Source organism: Ptiloglossa arizonensis, chromosome 5 (genome assembly GCF_051014685.1).
Source record: "Ptiloglossa arizonensis isolate GNS036 chromosome 5, iyPtiAriz1_principal, whole genome shotgun sequence".
NCBI lineage: Eukaryota > Metazoa > Arthropoda > Insecta > Hymenoptera > Colletidae > Ptiloglossa > Ptiloglossa arizonensis.
In genome coordinates, this window is record NC_135052.1 from 18,710,887 (window position 1) to 18,728,778 (window position 17,892).

Genomic DNA, 17,892 nt, shown 5'->3' on the forward strand with positions numbered 1-17,892 from the left:
ATTCGAGAACACGCGTTCAACCGGCGCAGCGAACAATGCCACCCGTAAGCCGCGAGAGGTAGAGAGGGAGGAGGTGGTGGTGGTGTTCCTCTCGTTTGTTTTGGCGGCCGATCCGCGGGGTTTTTGCCCCAAAACGCGTCAGCGCGCGTGCCCCGCGAAAATGACGTCATTCCGGTGAAACGTGACGGAGCTCTCCCCGTGTGTACGCACGTACGCACACGTAAGTACGGAGTGATACGTGTACGTACGCGTACGGAGGCGATAGGCGGGCGAGACTCTCGTATGCGCGGATTGCATGCGCGGCCGTGCATGTGCGTCCCGTGTAACGCGAGCTGACGAGCCACCACGGTATTTTCACTGCTCGTCATCCGTATGGCGTGCTGCCTATGCCCACGTGACGTCAGACGCAACGCTATTCTGGTCCACGGGGACGATCGCACGCCCGTCGCTACGGCCTCGTATCGACGCGAATCGTCGCGATCGTTCGGCGTACGCGGATCGATCGATCGGTTCCATGCGTACCCGTCGCTGGTTCGTGGCAGAATTCGAGCAGCGCTCTATCTCGCCCGGAACGTATTGGGTGTCGAGGAGAAAATGCTCGAGGATTTTTGCAAGCTTACACGCCAGTTCCCGGAACTGGGGCTTCCTTTGTTCGTCTTCCGACGTGGAACGATGGAAAATAATCGAGGACGATTTGGAAAAATATTTTTCCAAATATACCTGTAATTACGTTACGGACCATTAACGGGGAAAGTTTTTTTTCTCGAATTTGCACACGTAAACGCGTATGCTGATACGATTGCATACGAGACTGGATGGATGTCGAGGAAGTTTGATTTTTATTTTGTTACATTTTTAACAAATCTGACTGGTTAATTTTTGTAATTGTTTCCTTTGAATCGTTTCGAGCAAATTTTGACGAGAATTAAATTTAATATGGGAAAATCAAGCATACGCTTTCTGCATCTTCTCTGGTAACGGGAAAAATGAAATGAAATTTGACTCGTTAGATACGCGAACCACATTTTTACGTGGGAAGGTATTATGACGCACTCGGCTCTATTAATTATACACAGACTTCCGCCCGGTTCATTTACGAACGACGTCAATGTTTTCGTTAATGGCGTCGTTCAGATATTGATGACGCTACATTTTTTCCCTCTCGGGTCATAGCGTTTAAATATGAATGATGTTATCTAGAAATCCAACGAGCGGGACTTGATTCGCGTTAATTTATAAATGACGTTAACAGGTGTCCATGGCGTCGTACGCATAGACGGTGTACGATATTTTTTCGTTTCGTTCGTAAAATACGAGCGATTCTACTCGTGGAGTGTTCGAACGCAACGTGATCGCGAAAACTTCAACTGACTTGGTTATTAATGAAAAAATGACAATCTTCTTGTTAACGACGTCGAAAGATCGCCGAAAAAAAATCTTCAAAAATAGAATTAAATATTCTTAACGGTTAACCTACCATGCTTGTATCTTTGGTTTAACATTTCGATAACATTTCTCGTTAAGAAAAAACTTGAAAAATCTTTAAAAATACAATTAAATATTCTTAACGGTTAACCTACCGTGCCTGTATCTTTTGTTTAACATTTCATTAACATTTCTCGTTAAGAAAAAATAATTCTATACGAGTAAACATTCCATTGTGTCTTCCTTAATTTCTCAGGAAAGTTGTATTAATTCTATTCTTGATCAATGTGAAGGTTTCTCTGGGTCCGAGAAGACCCAGACAAGGCAACAGTTAATCTACCATGCCTGTATCTTTTGTTTAATATTTCGATTAAATTTCTCGATAAAAAAATCATCAAAAATCTTTAAAAATCTTTAACAGTCTTTAAAAGTCTTTAAAAATACTATTAAATATTCTTAACGGTTAACCTACCGTGTCTCTATCTTTTGTTTAACATTTCGATTACATTTCTCGATAAAAAAATCTTTAAAAATACAATTAAATATTCTTAACGGTTAACCTACCGTGCCTGTATCTTTTGTTTAACATTTCAATTACATTTCTCGGGTATCAACGACTTTATATATATTTTTCCGTTCGATTATTGCATTCGAGATACGAATAATCCTTCGTGGAAATCCAATCAACGATCAATGATCGAGTTTCTCGGAAATTATTATTGTTACACTTGATGATCCGTTTTAAGTTATGAATGACGTCGGTGTTTCCATTGGTGGCGTCATTCGATCACTGTAGTTTTTCGTTCACATTGTGACTTACAAATACGAACGATACCACGTAACAATCCAATGAACGAGCAGAACCTTTCTGTAGAAACTTCTGTGTTATGCTTTGTTCGAGTTAATTGGCGAAGGAAACGTATCCGGAGAATAAAACCAAGTGTAACTTTCTTTTTGTTCCACGGTGTATGTGTAAACCGTGTTGTACGACCGGAATCCTGCGGCAGATTGGGATAAAATGAAATCGAATGAAATATTTTTATACGGACTTGTATTGTATTTAAATATAAAATCGTTTCGATCGGTCACTCGGATGGAAAATATCGAGAAATGAACGATACGATTATTTCGTAACGACGAAATTTCAATCTTCGAAGGTTTTACATTCTACAATCGTTATTCGCGTACTCTTATCATTTACAAAAGTGTTCTTTGAATATTTCGATTAAATTTCTCAACACTCGTAATACCATTTAGCAAAAAATAATTCTATGCGAGTAAACATTCTATTGTGTCTTCCTTAATTTCTCAGGAAAGTTGTATTAATTCTATTCTTGATCAATGTGAAGGTTTCTGTGGGTCTGAGAAGACCCAGGCAAGGCAACAGTTAATCTACCATGCCTGTATCTTTTGTTTAATATTTCAGTAACATTTCTCGATAAAAAAATCTTCAAAAATCTTTAAACATCTTTGAAAGTTTTTAAAAGTCTTTAAAAATACAATTAAATATTCTTAACGGTTTACCTACCGTGCCTCTATCTTTTCTTTAACATTTCGATAACATTTCTCGATCAAAAAATCTTCAAAAAAATGTCAAAAATCTTTAAAAATACAATTAAATATTCTTAAACGAGCTACAAAATTGCATCCACGACTAATCGATTGGACGAATCGCAGCGGTCCAAATTTCCTCCGCTCGAATCCGTCCAGACTACGTCGAAACAACATTCACCAAGCGACCAGGGGGGGGGGGTCGAAGGGGGTAGCGTTCCCTTAAGTGCTGATATAAATCAAGGGGTGGACTTAACGAACTTCTCCGGTATCGAGCAATGTGTACTTCAAACGCGGGCGCCGCTATTGAAAACGAAAATTGCGGGTCCCTTTAAAATTCCTAAAGGAAAATGATAACGAGGGCCCTGGAGGGGACGCTGAAATATTCCAAGATGTTTACCTTATTTCGCGGGAGGCTCCCGGCATTTCACGATTATTGTATCGTTATCGTTCCATGAATACAAAATCGAGACGCAAGAGCGAAATAACCACAGGATTAATTGGGTGGTACCGTCGTGGTCCTCGTTGGAATTCGGGGTTGCTCGTCGATACAATCGGCCCAGTTCCGAGCGGGTAATCTAATTAAGAAAGAAGCTGGTCGCGTGTCTTCCAAACCGGAGTCCATGTTTTTTCTTTCTTTTCTTTCTTTTCTTTCTTTTCTTTCTTTTCTTTTTCTTTCATCGAGTAACAAACGTCGATTGGTATATACGTATATACGTGTGTGTTACACACACACATATACACATACATACACACGTCCTCCCCCGCTGTTTCATTCGATTTTATATAAGCCCCCCCGGTAGACGTGGAAGATCTCGCGAGCTCGACTCCAACCCCGAAGAAGACCCTCGAGGGACGATCGACGCGAGCGAGCCAGTGACGAACAAGTGGATACGGAAGATGGTTACCTCTGTGTACGAGAATTGTAACGGTGCCTCGCGTGCACGCGTCGAAAGAGCAATATTTCCGCAAGGAACTCTCGTCCGATTCCGTTCTCGCCGCGTCGAATCGAATAAATCGTAACACCGGCTCGTGACGTTGGGATGTTAACCCTACCCCGATCGGGAAATACTTTTCCACGCGATAAGGTGGCGATAATTCGATCACGTCCGCGAACATTCGCGAAACGTGACGTTGGGGGACGAGATTCAAGCGAAAACATCGGTAATCGTTATCGACCGGCGACGATACTCGTTTACGAGAGGTACCGGATTGTAGATTATTTTTTCGTAGTGTCTTTTGAGATTTTTTAAAACAAACGATATCGTACTTTTGCATCGAGTTTGCAAGGCTCTACCTTTCGTTTGTTTTAGGAGTATACAGTATTTCGTTCGTGTGAAAGTTATGGCAATTACAAGGAGTTAGAGTTACCTCGGTGGAGTACCTTTCGTTAAATGTGAAATTGTCGAAAATCCGTTTTAATCGAACGTGGATACTGTCGGTGGTGAAATTGTGGGAATATATTAGAAATAAATAATTTTACTCTACTTTCGAGACAGATTATCGGGGCTATCGCATTTTTGCATCGATTTTGTAAGGCTCTACCTTTCGTTTATGTTTTAGGAGTACGCAGTATTTCATTCGTGTGAAAGTCATGAAAATTACAGGAGTTAGAGTTACCTTTCGTTAAATGTGAAATTGTCGAAAATCCGTTTTAATCGAACGTGGATACTCTCGATGGTGAAATTATGGAAATATATTAGAAATAAATAATTTTACTCTATTTTCGAGACAGATTATCGACTTTTTTCGCGATTTTTCACTCGTATGAAAAAATGTACTTTTTAAGGTTCCAGTAACCCCCTTAATTCTGGATTAACTTCGAACGGGTCGACACCATCGTCACCAGTTTATTGAACGTCGACTGGTGACACTTGTCACCGGTTGTTACCAGTTGTTGCCAGTTATCTTGTTCGCGACTGATAAAATAGAGTCAGTTTAACCCCCATGAAAAAGGCGGGAATACTTCGTTTAACGGTCCACGTTAACGTACTTTGGTTACAGCCGGAATAACCGGTTACGAAGCCGCGAACAGCAAAAACAATAGATCGAATTTATTGTTCTTGGCCATTCGGATTTTTCGAATCGCGTAACCGAACGTTTCGTGGACAAAGGTCCTCGGATACGACGCTGTTGGTATAAACGTAGAGGTCATTTCGACGTTCCAACAGAATCAAGTGTACCCGGTGCTTTTGTTACGGAAACAGGTTTCGTTTACGTTCCATTTTAGAAACGGTTTTTTTAGTTCTTTAAACGGCCAGTGTACACCATCGAACACAGGATTACCTCTAATTGGAACGATTCGTCTCCTCGAGGCTCTATCGATCGCGATTTAAATAATTTTCAATTCCTCCTCGCGGGAGACTCGGAAATAATACCCACGGTACACAGATTTTCGATCTGACCAATTAGGTGGACATTTTCCTGGAACAATAAAACTCGTCTGGATCCCACCTAATTATTCAAGGATTAATTCATCGCCGGTAACGATCAACGAAACTGTCCCAGTTCGTGTATCTCTAATTTCATTTGCCCAATGATCGACACCGAGCTGATACCGTTGCCAATCATTGGAGCTGGCTAACAACTAGAAACAATGAAAAATAAATTGTCACGAATAGCTAGAAATAAGAGACTATTTACGTGGAGAAAGAGGAAAAATTAGGGACCCTCTCTTGAGGACCAAGGGGTCCAAAAAGACCCATCTGATCCAATCAGAGTAACGTTGACCGAGAGTTCGTTTCGTGACTCACTTGGCGAGGGATGTTATCGTCTTTCGGTTAAAAAATTGCCAACGATTGATACAGGAGGCAAGGATCAAGTGGACAAAATTATAATCGCAAGGAGAAGATTCTGTTTTGAGGTCACGGGGATCGATACTGATATATTTTTAACGCTCGATGCTGCTAATATTTTCCCATCCACGTTTTCCTTGGACGCTATATTTGTCTGCGTGCAATTACTGTTTCTCTTTCACCCGTGGCTTTAACCAATTACGGGGAATCGTGTAGATTCTGCACGCTCTCCTGTAATGGGTACACGGGATTCGAACTGCAATCATAGAAAGACCCATCCGGTTCACCATTGTACGTGTCAACGGGCCAAGAATATTTGCTTGCTCCTACGACCATGGAGAAGAACGTAGCGAGGGAAATTTCATTTGCCGAAAACGTCTTCCGGTCGGAGCTAACCTTTTTCGGGGATATCGAGACATATGTGTGTGTATACGTTCCGTTTGTGAGTTATTTTATACACCGACCGGTGATGTGACGTTTCATTAGGTAAATTGTGTCGTGGAGTCAAAATGGTACTGGTATTGAAGGTACTCGAAATAATATTGATAGCGAGGGAAATTTAATTTTCGAAAACGTCTTTTAGTTGGAGTATTTTTGGGAGATATTAACAGATAGTGTATGGTCGGTTTGTAAATTATTTTAAACCCCAATTAGTGATTTTGTGACGTTTCATTAGATAAATTGTGTCGTGGAGTCAAAATGGTACTGGTATTGAAGGTACTCAAAATAATATTGGTAGCGAGGGAAATTTAATTTTCGAAAACGTCTTCTAGTTGAAGTTCATCTCCATTTTGAGTATATGGACACATGTACGTTCGATTTGTAAATTATTCTAAACCTCAATATTGTGAAGACAAAATGGCAGGTACTAAAGTTGCTAAAAACGTCAATCTCTATTTTGAACCTTCCAATAAATATTCAAGCACACGTTTGAATAGACTCTAAACACCATTTCAATATTAAAGCGTAGAATGGAGATTATCGTTAACAATCGTGGATAAATATTCATAGTGAAATTTTGCAAGGATACAACACAATGTATCGTGAGTTAATACGGGTTCGAATTTTTTTTTTATTTCCACCAAAATAATTTATTCCCGAAACGATTAAGCTTCTAGCTTGACGTCGACAGGAGAACAGTTGCGCGTTCGATTAATAAACTATTGCCGTTCGGATCGATTGGAAATATGTACACGAAGTTCGAATAAAAAAAAAAAAATCGTTTCCAATTGTTTCACAAAATATGATACGTTTCGTCCTGGATGTGGAACAGTTGGACTCGTCGCTAAGGCTTCGTCTAGCAAATCTGCTTTATACGTCTGCCGTTCCGCGCGAAAGAAATCGGTTTAATATTTAATCGCGTCCACGGCAAGGTTTGCTATAGTCGAGACAAAATCAATTGGCCGCCCAGGGCCACTTCCCCCACTCCGGGTCCTGCCAAGCACGACGCCTACTTTCTATCGGCGCTGTCTATGGTAAGCTTCCTAGCTTCTCTACTTTGTCTTTCATTATTACATGAAAGAACGCCGGTGATGCCGTGTTGTGCACGCGCATGCACGTCCCGTGCAAACACACTGGGACGCCTGGAGGGGGATAAAGTTGACTAGTGGGCTCCACCAATGAACAGCGTTGTTTTACGTAGTGGGGGCCTCAAGTCAGGGGGGCGCGAAGGGTTCTGCTTGGAGCGTGTATTCTAGACGGGGGAAAAATGGCCGTCATCGACGACTGCCCTCTATCGGTAGCGCAAGGAAGTTGTATTTCGTTCTGACTTTCCTAGAGGGCCATCGAGGCAGTCTACCGATTCGTGTTTATGGCGAAAATAAAAATAAGCCAACAAAAATAAAATACTGGGAAATAAACGTACGAAAATAACGATATAACGATACAATTATTTAAAAATACATCGTGCCGAGTCGAAATCCAATTAGGTTCGACAAAGCGAATGGAATTCGAATAATTTTCACCACTTGAAGCATTCTATTATAATTCTAATTATATTGGGAGCAATCAAATTCGTCCGTACCGTTATGAACGTGATGGTTATTTTATCTAGCGTTTCTCGTTGTAGCAACAGTATGAAAAATATGTACTATTGAATAATTTAGATTAATCGACAAGAGTTTTCTGCTACGAGTACATTTTGATACGATGATATGGCCGCAGACAGCGTCTATAGAGTGCCGCTAGAGGGCCGCAATTTTTCTAGTCATGCTTTAGGTTAGGTTGGTCACTTGACCAATCAGATCTCTAACTAAAGTCTCTATTTAGTTCGTTCAACTTACAAAAGGTTTTCGTGTGAATCAATTCACGTAACAATACGAATTATATATATATTTATATATATACATGCAATAGTAGTCTTTACTTCTAGAGTTCTAATATTATCACAATTTTGTAATGGAAACTCTATCATCGGTTTTTTAACCATTTGTCGAATTCTTTCGCGTCGAAGCTAAACAATCCTCGGTTCCCCGATACACTTCTGGCTATAGACGCAGCGGTCCAATGAGAATCTCTTACAGTCACGTGGTTTTGTTTACACGAAGTCCTGTGCATCGAATGTAGTCTAGCTTTACGTTATACCGGCTTATTTATACGTTCGCCAGTGACATGGCGCGCATGGCTACACAGATATACAGCGATAGCCAAGCGGTGGGGAGCTACAGCGGCCAATTGATTTCGTTTCGAATACAAATGAAGCCTTACTAACGAAAAAATTTCTCGTTAGAGAAATCAATTCGAGTATCTTAACGTTAATTATATTACATTTCGGTAATTTTTGGTATATTAGGATTATTGATACAAATTTATAAAAAACGTCTAATATTTGTTAGAATAAAATTAATAGAAAAGAAAAATAAAAACTTAAATCGAGCTAGTTAAGATCTAATAACACAGTCTATTTCGATCTCCTTACCGAAGAGTTCGACTAAATTTCGGACGAATTTGTTTAAACAAATTTCGAGCATGTTTCATAATACCACCTTATTACACAAATCTCGTTGCGAAAGTAAAATATTACGTACCTCCAACGAATCTACATTGCCAAGATTTTATTAACGTACTTAATTATCGAATAACACTCGAAAAGATCGATTCGCGGCGCAGGGGACTCGTTAATTACAAGAAGATTTCTACTTTGTAACCTGTCCGCGCGCCAACCTGATATAACGACGCGTTAATTAAAGAGAGATCGTGAAACAGTCTTGATAAGAGTCGACGAATACGTGCCGTGAAATAATCAATTTAAATTCATTCTACGTAACAGGTAGAACGGATTCGTCTCCCGACGTTACCAACAGGTTATGAATAAATACGCGGAGAAGCGGTTTCTTCCGGTCACTCGTACCGTCTCTTCTCGCCCTCGGTCTGCCGAGCATCTGCACGCCCACGTCGATCGACCTGCACGCACGGTGCACACTGTACGCGCTCACCCACGCTCCGCGTGCACACACACCGGCTAGCTGAAACGAAGGAGTGTGCGGGCCGCTATCGGTGCTCGATCGATGGATGATTTGGTCACCTTGCAGTATATGCTTTCGGCGTACGGTTGGCCGGTTTGCGGTTGTGTTTCGGGACGGATCGGTGGCTTTATTGTGTTTTCTTTTTATCGAAATTGAAATTTATCAAACAATCCAACGAAATATAATTCTTTTCCGATTTAAGTTATCGGTCACGCGTTCGATCTTTTGGCGAAGAAATAGTTTCGATCAAATATTTTTTATTTATAAAAATAATTTCCAAAGTTTGATACTACGAAAGAACAGCTCACTGGAGAGTCATGTTTTTTTGTTTCGATCGGTGAATATATCGTCGAAGAAAATTAACAATGTTCGCGAAAATTGGCGTAAATCTCGATCGATAACCACGATGACGATGGTGCCTTTTGATATTGTTTCTATCCTTTCGGGGTGTGTGCAATATATTTCCCCGTAACGCAATGTACCCCGTGACAAACGGTGCGATCGACGTGGCTTTCAGATTTTAGTTGGCGATTATAGTAACACACTTTCGATCATCGCAACGCTGCTTTATCTGTGAAAGAATTCAAAGATCAGAGAGAGTGGGAGGATTTCATCCTGGTAACCTTTCCTCCTCCCTTTATAAATTGAAACTATTTTTCATTGGACAATTTAATCCCCGTGGCTCCGGCAATTGAGAGTACTCGATGAAAAAGGGAACGTTTCACCTTCGAAACAAAAAAGGTACTTTCGTTGTGTCCACGTCCGAGCGTAGCTCTCGGGCCCGTAAATTGAGTCGCAGTTAAATGTGAACGAAAGGTCCTATATAACGCGTAATGCTCTCAAACGCGAACCTGAACGCCGGTATCTGCGCGCACATGGCGCAAGCCAGAAACCTATAGTCTCGTCTATTGAACCGAGTAGAATGAGCGACGACTATGGCCGCTATACCGGCCAACCGAGCGCACCGAGCCTCGTATTTATGCCCGTGTTAACGTTCCACATAATCCGTAGGGAGCACCGTGGCTTTCCAGGAAAATATGAACGCGAGAATGTAATTAGGAAACACTTGCGTGCGAACTTGACTCATAACCGACCATTAAGTTGTTATTTACACCGGTCTTGGGGACCTCGTCGCGTGGCGCATTAACTATTCATGCGTCTTAATTCATCTGTTTATCATTGATTCTTAAATCGCGAGTCGACACCGTTCCACGCACCATGTTTTGGCATTATCTCGATATGGATCAATATTGTCGTATCGCTACGGTTTCCTTCGTACCGTTGAAACTGATCGTCCAATTAACCGTACTCGAATATACGTACACGTGGATCAACTGTTGCGATTCGAGCAGTATTCGGGACTTTATCTAGGCATTTGTAATAAAAAAAAAATCGAATGATAAAAAAGACACAACGGAGAGAACGGTGAGAAGTTTCTCAAATTTGGTAAATTCTTTTTAACCGTTTGAACTCGAGAGATCCTCGGTCATCATACGATTAAATGTACTTCCAATTCGGGAGAATGTTGCTACTTAAAACTGAAATTGTAAATTAAGTATTACACACTTCTAAGATGTGAACACATGTACGTCAAGTATTGAAATAAAAATTGTACATTGTACATTGTACATTCATTTTACGATTTGAAAGATTTCATCGAGGCGCCAGTTTCGGGTAGCAAGAACGCTTCGAGTGCAAAGGGTTGAATATCCGAATCAATTTTTTCAACATACAGTATATTTCGTGTGTATTCCCACGGTAGGTATTCGTACGGTTAAATTATTCGTATAGATCTAATTTACGTGTTACCGGGTTTCGTGGTGGATGGATAGACCTTTGGAAATTTCCCGGTGAATTAACGCGCGTCTTTTCCTTGCCAAATTTTCACGATTCGTCCCCTCGATAAATTGCGGGCTACAGCGGACGGACCAGCTCCCGCTCTATAGAGGAATGCGTGCGCCGATCGTGTGTACCACGACGCACGTAATAACACTCCATGCCCGTTATCTACCCCGCGTCTCCCCCCACCCGTCCTCAGTCACCCCTCCCCTACCCTCCCTTACCCCCTCTCAGCAGCGTTCGATTCGCGGCGAACGATATAGACGCATTCTGTGACTGCAGCCATCGGCCGCGCGCTAGTAGTACGTACTACGAATTGAATGACCGCGTCAGTAATCCTCGTACAGGATATCCAATCAGCGCACGAGGATACGGCACCGGTAGCGTCACGCGGATCGATTTATAATAATATCTTTTCGATTTTTGGCTTCGCTTTGACGGTGTCATTCAACGTTGATCGATCTTAGGTTCTCTGGATTTTTAAACGATCAATTTGTAGCGCAGGAAAATATTCCATAGTGCGACAATACCCGGTTAAGTGATCGAATTTTACCCCTGATTACTGAAACAGAGCTACCCCCACTACCGGTGTTTCATCTATAGATTTCCAATAGACCAACTTGTAGCGTATTGAAAATATTTCATAGTGCGACAATCCCCCTAAATAACATATAATAACTATATAATAACATCTTTTCGATTTTTGGCTTCCCTTTGACGTTGTCATTCAACGTTGACCGATCTTAGATTCTCTGGATTTTCAATAGACCAACTTGTAGCGCACGAAAATATTCCATAGTGTAAAAATCCCCCTAAATAACATATAATAACATCTTTTCGATTTCTGGCTTCTCTGTAGCGTTGTCATTCAACGTTGACCGATCTAAGATTCCTAGATTTTTAATTGACCAACTTGTAGCACACGAAAATATTCCATAGTGCGACAATACCCGGTTAAGTGATCGAATTTTACCCCTGATTACTGAAACAGAGCTACCCCCACTACAGGTGTTTCATCTATAGATTTCTAATAGACCAACTTGTAGCGTATGAAAATATTCCATAGTGCGACAATCCCCCTAAATAACATATAATAACTATATAATAACATCTTTTCAATTTTTGGCTTTTGGTGTTGTTATTCAACGTTGACTGATCTTAGATTCTTTAAATTTCTAATAGACCAACTTGTAGCGTATGAAAATATTCCATACTGCAACAATCCCCCTAAATAACATATAATAACTATATAATAACATCTTTTCGATTTTTGACTTCCTTTTGGTGTTGTCATTCAACGTTGATCGATCTTAGATTCTCTAGATTTCTAATAGATCAACTTGTAGCGCACGAAAATATTCCATAGTACGACAATACCCGTTTAAGTGATCGATTTCTATCCCTGATTATTGAAACAGAGCTACCCCCACTACCGGTGTTTCATCTCGTTCGCTATTGGTGTATCTCACCGTCCCTGTTGCACGGTTGACTGACGTTGAAAATAACTCGTGCCATCGTGGATGCGTTGGAATCGCGACCAATCGATTTGCGTGGATATTTGTATTCCGTCGAAACGAAAGTCGAAATATATTTACACATTTATGGTGGTATGGATTGGTGTCCGAGCCAGTGTACACGCGGAACTCGGCTTCGGAGATGAAAAAGATTAATTTCTGGATCGAAGAGCCTGCCCGGATAACTGATCGCTTTAGAAGATTTCTTGTAATTGTATAGGGTAAACGACCAAGTCTAAACAGAGAAATAATAATCGCTTTAAATTTTAGAATTCCGGAATTAGTAATAATTTTAGTGTTCAATAGTTAGTGTTTAATAATTATCGATTAGTAACAGAATGGAAAGGCAGGAAAGTGATCAAGTTTAACTTTTGAAAATAGTTTACCAAACGCGTTCAATATTATACATAATGGTCACTTTGAATCACAGGTATTACCTCGTTTACTGATCGCCATTCAACCTCACTCGTGTTCGGTTAATGAGAGTAGAAGCTATTGTGTCCAGATTGAACGAAATATACCGAGAACGAGACAGACGGAGTATAACAGCTGCGAGAACGACTCCGGTTCACTTATCGAGGGAGAAATTCGATCGGTTAACGAAGCAGTACCTCGTTAACCTCGCAACTGTCGTTGGTTTCGCTATTAAAAAAATTCTTTGTTCTTAATCCATCCACGAACCCGAAAAATCTCCCAAAATTGTAGGAGTATCGCAAACCACTCGACCTAGAATCGATCTAACCGAAAAATAGCGAACCTTTGCGCAACCTCGTACTAAAAATTAAAAAAAAAAAGAAGAAAAAAAAAATATATCATACGATCGCAGAAAGATTGATTAAAAGTACCGAACAATATTTGCAAGTATTGATCGTATCGCGCGTGTACTAAACGTTCGATTCGTGGAATGCCTAGGTACAGGACCACTCCTGCGCGAGATCTCGGATAACTGATCGCTTGAGAAGATTTCTTGTAATTGTATAGGTTAAAATCGACCGAGTTTAAACAGAGGAATAATAATCGCTTTCAATTTTAGAATTCATTCGTTTAGATTTCGTTCGTTCCCGCGATTCGTCGCGTAAACGTTCTCACTTTAACGTGTTACGTCGCGAAAAGATCAGCGAATCGCGTTTCCCGAATTTCGTAACGTGGAACATGCCGCGATCGAAGCGTCGTCTCGCGCGTCACGTTGTGCACTCGCGCGACGGGTTCCTCGTCCCGTAGCAAGTGCCGTCCCTCCTCGAGGATAGAACAGATACACAGCCCCCGACGTCCTTTGATACCGGATCGCGGATCCACAACCGTGTGTTCGTTCCATCCGCGGCGAGGGATCTCTCCCGAGTGCCCCACATCGCTGAACAAGAGGGTTCACTCGAACCGGGTAAAAAGTCCACGTTCGTCGCCGGAAGAGTGTCAACGCATTAATCACGATCATTAAAAAGAATTTCATTCAGAATCCAGAACTACCGTTTCGCACGGAGCCCCGACGCTCCGGGGCGCAGCTGCGCCGGTTTGTTACGGTGTGGTGCCATGGACGCGGGGAGTACCGGAGAAAATACGAAACGGGGCGGAGGAGAGAAGGAGAACGAGACAGAGAGAGAGAGAGAAAGAGAGAGAGGAGAGAGAGACCATGGTATGTATGCACGTGGGCTGCTATAGTGCTACACTGCGGTGGGATCGATTCGGCCGGAGGTGGAACCTCCCCCACCCCCATTTACAAGCCCCAATATACACCCCCGCAGCTTACCCTCCGTCTCTCTCTTTCTCTCTCTTTTTCTCTCTTCTCTCTCTTTCTCAAGCCCTCGCGGAATATCCGTGAGTTCGTTCGGTCCCTCCCGCTTCCACTTTTTCCAACCCTTGTCCTTTAGTGTCCTCGTGGTCGTGTTGCTTCTCGTCAGATTTCCTCCGTCGCGTCTCCCGTTTCCCGGCTCTTTCTCTACCCGTCGCGAGTAAAACACATTTACGAGAGACGCGCGGGTTACGTTCGTCGCTGTAACGATTACGCGAGAGGCGTCGCTACGATTCATATCCGAGACGTTTTCCCGCGATTTCGACCGATTGGCGAACAAACGATTACGGTGGCACATTGGGAGAGGATGTGGAGGTTCCAGGGATCGTGTGGAACCGGTGACATTTAGAAATTATAAAAATGACGAGAAATTTTGAATCTTTTGAATCTTGAGAGTGTAGATTAGAGAACTGGGTTTCGTTCGTCGAGTTTCGAGGAATAATAGGAACGTGTACGTAATCGTTTATGCGTTTTACCCACGAGGGTGTACGGTGTTTGGGTGTAAAAGGGATTTTGAAACGAATTTGACCGTGGAAAATGATCAAAATTTGACACAGTTAAAATTGAACGAAACTTATGATTGGAGAGATCAAAATTTGCGTAGTTTGAATAAGAAATGGAAAAATTCAGGGTGAATTTGAAAGTTGTGAATGTTATTAGTATGTAGTTACTTTTGGAAAATTACGAACTTGTATTTATTTAATATTTCAGATCTGATTTCTAGATTTTTTTCGATAGAAGATTAGAGAATGAATTACTGTCGTTTACGAGCGATGGAAAATTTGAATAATCGTTCGGTTAAGAATTTGATTAAATGTCTCGTTGGAGGATGATTATGGCGACTACGGCGCTCAGAATTCTTTTGTCGTTTGCCATTCTGTGTATGTATTCTATAGCCGCGGATGTATTGCTGCTTCCTTAGGTACGGCGACGATCGATACACTTTGCCGATGAAAATTGTAACAAGGAAGTTTATAGACGCGAGCTGTGCAGACGGTTGACGCTTTTCCCTGTCCTCTGTTGAGTTTTTGCGGGATGTTGTGCGATAACGAATGCATGGAACACGAACCCTACCGAATGTATATATTCTGATCGACAATATTCGTTTTATTAACGTTATTTCTCCACTTCCTCTACGATCGGATTGTGCGATCTTTTTAAATCGAATATAACTTCTTTACACACGTAATCGTCACATATGATACTATGATACAATATTTTACGTGGCTTAAACGAACGCAAGGAATGTGCTCTTAGCATAAAAAAATATTCCATTTCACTGATACCATGAAATATAATTATACGAACCAAAAACGACAATTATATTCAATTCATGGTTGATGTTTAATTAAAAAAATATTATTCTTCCTCAGCTGTTGTCTTTTCCTACTAACTCTGAATTAAATTCCGAAAACATTTTTCTTGTTTCAAATTTTTGCTGTTACACTCGGTTAATATTTTTTAATAAGATTAACAAAGTTTGATTTTAATTATTCTCATATATTGTTCAAAGAATTAATCGTGCACGAAGTAGTCTTACCCAAGAATCTAAAATAAATTATAGTGTTTTAGAAAAGAATCTGGATGTTAAAAAATGGAGGTCTACGAATTTCTCGTTTCTCGAATATACGAGAATTATTCGATAAATACACCATTGATAAAGAGCAAGGAATAACAATCCATGGATTTCTCGATGCAGTTTTTCCCGATCGTAACATTCTTGTTCTATCAGTTGTCTTATCCCACAGGCAAAAAGCTTTGCTGGGTTGCTCACGACACGTCGATACTAGCAGCTTACGCCCGTCATCGAGAACAGAGCGGCCGATGCTTCGTGGTAAACCAAACTTTTACTATACTACTATACCACAACTTTTATAACACTTACAAAAGTATGTATACGTCTCGTGATCCATTTAATCGTTTTCTTTCCTCCACCAATAATTAACTCAATAATTGTTCTTTCTTTGGCCCTCTACAATCTTACAAAATTGCAATATTCAAAATATCGCGGTACGATAGTAGATTTAATACACTTAATCCGCAATAAAAAGCTCGTACTTCTAACACAACCAAAAGTACTGTCGAATTCCAAATTTAATTCTTTTTTTTTTTCTTAATTACGAATAAATACCATCTTCCTTATTTTCGTTCCGTAGAGAGTGTATTTAATTGCGCTCAATTGGAAAATAACTAATGTACATCGAGCCAACGGCTCATGATGTATTCCAATGGGGGCTTACGAGACTTCCGCGCGCCTAGTTAAGGATTAACCTCGTAGATGTAAATTTCTCTCTCTTCCGTTATCGTAACTTTTCTTTCTTTCGTTACGAGATTGGTGTTCGATCGGTTCTCGATTGAAATAAATAAATAATCGAACAAACTAGGAGCAGTTGTTATTAAACAGAACGCGTAGTGAATAACCCGCGAGCGTCACTCGCGGTCGGTCCCAAATTCTGGTCGTCGCTGGCGAATAGTTCGCGCGAGTAATTGGCGGAATTGGCTCCGAACGTCGGTGTCGATGGAACCGAACAGAGAAATTAGGAAATCGATCGGGGGATTCGGTTACCTTGCGCGTAGCTTAATCACGAATGATCAGCGGGCTGATTGATACGATCAGTTTTCAGCCGAGGGTTGAAAATCGTCGATCGCGAATTTATTTACGAATAAAGACACAAACGCCGATAACAAAGACGAGGCAACGAGAATTGGGTAAAAAAAAATTCGCGTTCGAAAATCGTCGAGTCTTCTGTCGCGAGTTATAGAAAAAGTCGATAAAAATCCGATTGATCTCATCGATTCGCGAATTCTCGTTGCATAGATACCAGATTTTTCGTATTAATGGTCCCGAGAAGTGTTTACAACGACCAACGCCGCGCGAGTCTTCTCTCGGCTGTATAGAATGGGTGGGCAGGGTGGGTGGTACATTCCACAGCTTCCAGGGAGGCCACTGAGCGCAGGAGGCTGCATTATATTCTGCTCCCTCGCTCTTATTATGCCAAAGCGACCCACACCACCGTGCACGGTCCCGTCCACGCGCGTCTCGTCTCGGTGTTGGGCTTACCCAACCCCTTCGCGCACACGTTCGAACCGCACGCGACGGGATGGGTGTACGTTTCTGTGAACACGCGTTCGCTCGCACACAGAGACAGACAGACGTTTGTGTGTTGTGGTGTGTGTGTTTCTCTCTCGTGGACCTGTGTTTCTGAAATTTACGGGATGCCCTGCAATTCGAGTCGATCGAACAAGGGGTGGATTTTTCGTTCAAAAAATACGGCGCAGAGTAAAATTTCTTCGCGCAGCCGGGATATGGCGGCGGCTTGGGTTTCGAAGATGCGGCCAGCCGCGCGCGCGCACGCCTCAGTTTTCGATCAAATGGATTATCGGCAGCGCGTGGACCATTGTTCCCCCGCTCGTTTTCTTGAATTTTTCAAACGAGTAACGTTACGGAACTGCGAGTTTATTTAACGTCTTTACCGCCCTGTAACTGAAACACGAAAATGGAGAGGAGAAATAAAAAA

General features: G+C 41.5%; 1 protein-coding gene across 4 annotated transcripts in view; it reads left to right on the forward strand.

Moving 5' to 3' along the window:
- Axud1 (AXIN1 up-regulated 1) overlaps window positions 1-17,892 on the forward strand; it is a 65,805-nt gene that overhangs the window by 29,756 nt on the left and 18,157 nt on the right. The window contains exon 1 of one of the 4 annotated variants that reach the window (XM_076312882.1): window positions 16,140-16,208. The exons of 1 other annotated variant lie outside the window; for it this stretch is intronic. In XM_076312882.1, coding sequence (XP_076168997.1) covers window positions 16,199-16,208 — 10 coding nt within the window. In that variant the 5' untranslated portion in view covers window positions 16,140-16,198. Of the gene's footprint in view, window positions 1-16,139; window positions 16,209-17,892 lie in introns of those variants that run through there. 2 more of the 4 variants (XM_076312881.1, XM_076312877.1) reach the window with 2 other exon arrangements.